Raw genomic sequence first — 2612 nt, forward strand, 5'->3', positions numbered from 1 at the left:
CAGTTGTTTTTCCAATGAGATATTTCACGTTGTCTTCTATTTTTTCATTTTTTAAATTTGTTTTACAATGTCTTGATTTCTCATAAAGTTACTAGCTTCCCTTTGCTCCATTATGATTTTTAAGGAAGTATTTTCTTCAGTGAGGTTTTGGACTTTTTTTTTCCATGTGGCCAATTTTGTTTTTTAAGGCATTCTTCTCCTCATTGACTTTTTGGACTTCTTTTGCCATTTGGTTTAGGCTATTTTTTAAGGAGTTATTTTCTTCAGTATTTTTTGAATCTCCTTTAGCAAGCTGTTGACTAGTTTTTCACAACTTTCTTGCATCACTCTCATCATTTCCTACATGGAAAGATGATGTTTGTAACTCATGAGATCTTTGTCAGTATTAGGTAGTTGGAGGGGAAAATTATATTATAGATAGATTGATGGATAGAGAGCAAGGTGAATTAAAGATAAATTGGTGATATCTTTAGAATAAAATAAAGGGGTGAGAGAAAATTATACTGCAAGAAGGAAAAAAGGGAGAGGTAGAATAGGGCAAATTATCTCACATAAAACAGAAAAGAAAAGACTTTTTCAGTGGAGGGGAAGTGGGGGAAGGCGAGACGGAGTGCGTCAATCTTATTCTCATTGGATTTGGCTTAAGGAGGGAATAACATACGCACTCAATTGGGTATGGAAAGGGATGTTACCCTACAAGAGAATAGAGAGCAGGAGGATGATAGAGGGGAGGGCAGATTGGAGTAGGGGCAATCAAATACAAACACTTCTGAGGAGCGACAGGGTCAAAAGAGAGGATGGAATAAATGGATAATGGGATAAGATAAAGGGAAATATAGTTAGTTTTCCACAGCATGACTACTATGGAAGTGTTTTACATGACTACACAAGCGTAACCTTTATTGAGTTGCTTGCCTTCTCAGTGAGGGTGGGTGGGGAGGGAGGAAGGGAGAAAACTTGGAACCCAAAGTTTTAAAAACAAATGTTAAAAAATTGTTTTCACATGCAACTGGGAAATAAGATATATTCTGCCCTACAGAAAAATAGATGAGGAAGGGGATGTGAGAATCGGGGAGGGAGGGAGTTAGAAGGGAGGGCAGATTAGGGCAAAGGGTATTCAGAATGCATGCTGTCTTGGGGGTGGGGAGGATGAGATGGGAAGAAAATTTGGAACTCAAAATCTTGTGGAAGTGAATGTTGAAAATTGTAAATAAATTAATGAATCTTTAAAAAAATAATATTACCTCTTTATATCTTCCATTCTGAAACATAATAAATTCCCATGTGGCCTAAGATGGAGCCTGGGTAGGGGGAAGGTTTGGAAGTCCTCTCTAATATTATTATTTGTAATTCATATAATTCCAGGTATAAATCACCAGTGCCTTGAATGCTTAGGTGTCCTCCCACTTAATGGAAAACGGAAACAACGTGACAGAGTTTGTTTTGTTTGGATTGTTTGAAAGTCAGAAGATGCAGTATGCTTGTTTTGTAGTGTTCTCTATCATTCATGTACTTACTATTCTGGGAAACTTACTTGTGTTGATCACCATAAATGCCAGCAAGACCCTCGCTGCCCCCATGTATTTCTTCCTTAGCCATTTGTCCTTTGCAGACATGTGCTATCCATCAGCCACCACCCCAAAGATGATTGCTGACACTTTTGTAGACAGAAAGACCATCTCTTTTAATGGCTGCATGACTCAACTCTTTTCTGCCCATTTCTTTGGTGGAACTGAGATCTTTCTCCTCACTGCTATGGCCTATGATCGATATGTTGCCATCTGTAAACCTCTGCACTACACAACCATTATGGACCGATGGAAATGTGGCCTACTGGCTGGGGCTTCCTGGGTAGCTGGCTTCCTTCACTCCATTCTGCAAACCCTCCTCACTGTCCAGCTGCCTTTCTGTGGTCCAAATGAGATTGACAACTTTTTCTGTGATGTCCACCCCCTGCTGAAGCTTGCATGTGCTGACACCTATTTGGTGGGGCTCATTGTTGTAGCCAACAGTGGCATGATCTCACTTGTCTCCTTCATTATCCTTATCATCTCATATATTGTCATCCTTCTGAGCCTGAGGAGCCAGTCATCAGAGGGGAGGCGCAAGGCTCTTTCCACCTGTGGCTCCCATATCATCACTGTTCTCCTGGTCCTTTTGCCTCCCATGTTTATGTACATCCGCCCCTCTACCACACTGGCAGCTGACAAACTTGTTATCTTGTTCAACATTGTGATGCCCCCATTGCTCAACCCTCTGATATACACTCTGAGAAATAATGAAGTCAAAAATGCCATGAGGAAATTATGGACATAGTTTCTTGCTTGATCTGGGTAACTGTTCTGGGCAGCAGTCCTGGGGCAAGGAGTAGCACTGGCATGGTGGAGCTTGCAGTAGTGTTGGAGAAGGAATCCTCCTCAAAGTTCCAAGGTAGAAAAGAACAGGTGTGTTCACTCATAGACCAGAGCATAGGCCAGGAAAGGAGTAAACACCACCCCCAATTATATCATTTTGGAAGAACTGAAAATTTTCAAGTCCCTAGAAATATCTCTGAAAACAGCTGCACAAAACCCCAAAAGCTTGGGACAGTATATTCTCCACACTGGAAGCAG

The 2612-nt window shown here is 41.0% G+C and overlaps 1 protein-coding gene across 1 annotated transcript; it reads left to right on the plus strand.

Moving 5' to 3' along the window:
* Positions 1–1401: 1401 nt before the first annotated feature.
* On the plus strand, positions 1402–2316 carry LOC114051787 (olfactory receptor 4S1). Its single transcript, XM_027874195.1, has one exon. The coding sequence runs from the start codon at positions 1411–1413 to the stop codon at positions 2314–2316; it is 906 nt and encodes a 301-aa protein (XP_027729996.1). The 5' UTR covers positions 1402–1410.
* Positions 2317–2612: the final 296 nt, after the last annotated feature.

The sequence above is a fragment of the Vombatus ursinus genome, unplaced genomic scaffold, assembly GCF_900497805.2.
Source record: "Vombatus ursinus unplaced genomic scaffold, bare-nosed wombat genome assembly UNPS02014806.1, whole genome shotgun sequence".
Lineage (NCBI taxonomy): Eukaryota > Metazoa > Chordata > Mammalia > Diprotodontia > Vombatidae > Vombatus > Vombatus ursinus.

Excerpts from the sequence above, each read along its gene's own strand:
- LOC114051787 (XM_027874195.1), top strand. The coding sequence starts at position 1,411 with ATGGAAAACGGAAACAACGTGACAGAGTTTGTTTTGTTTGGATTGTTT.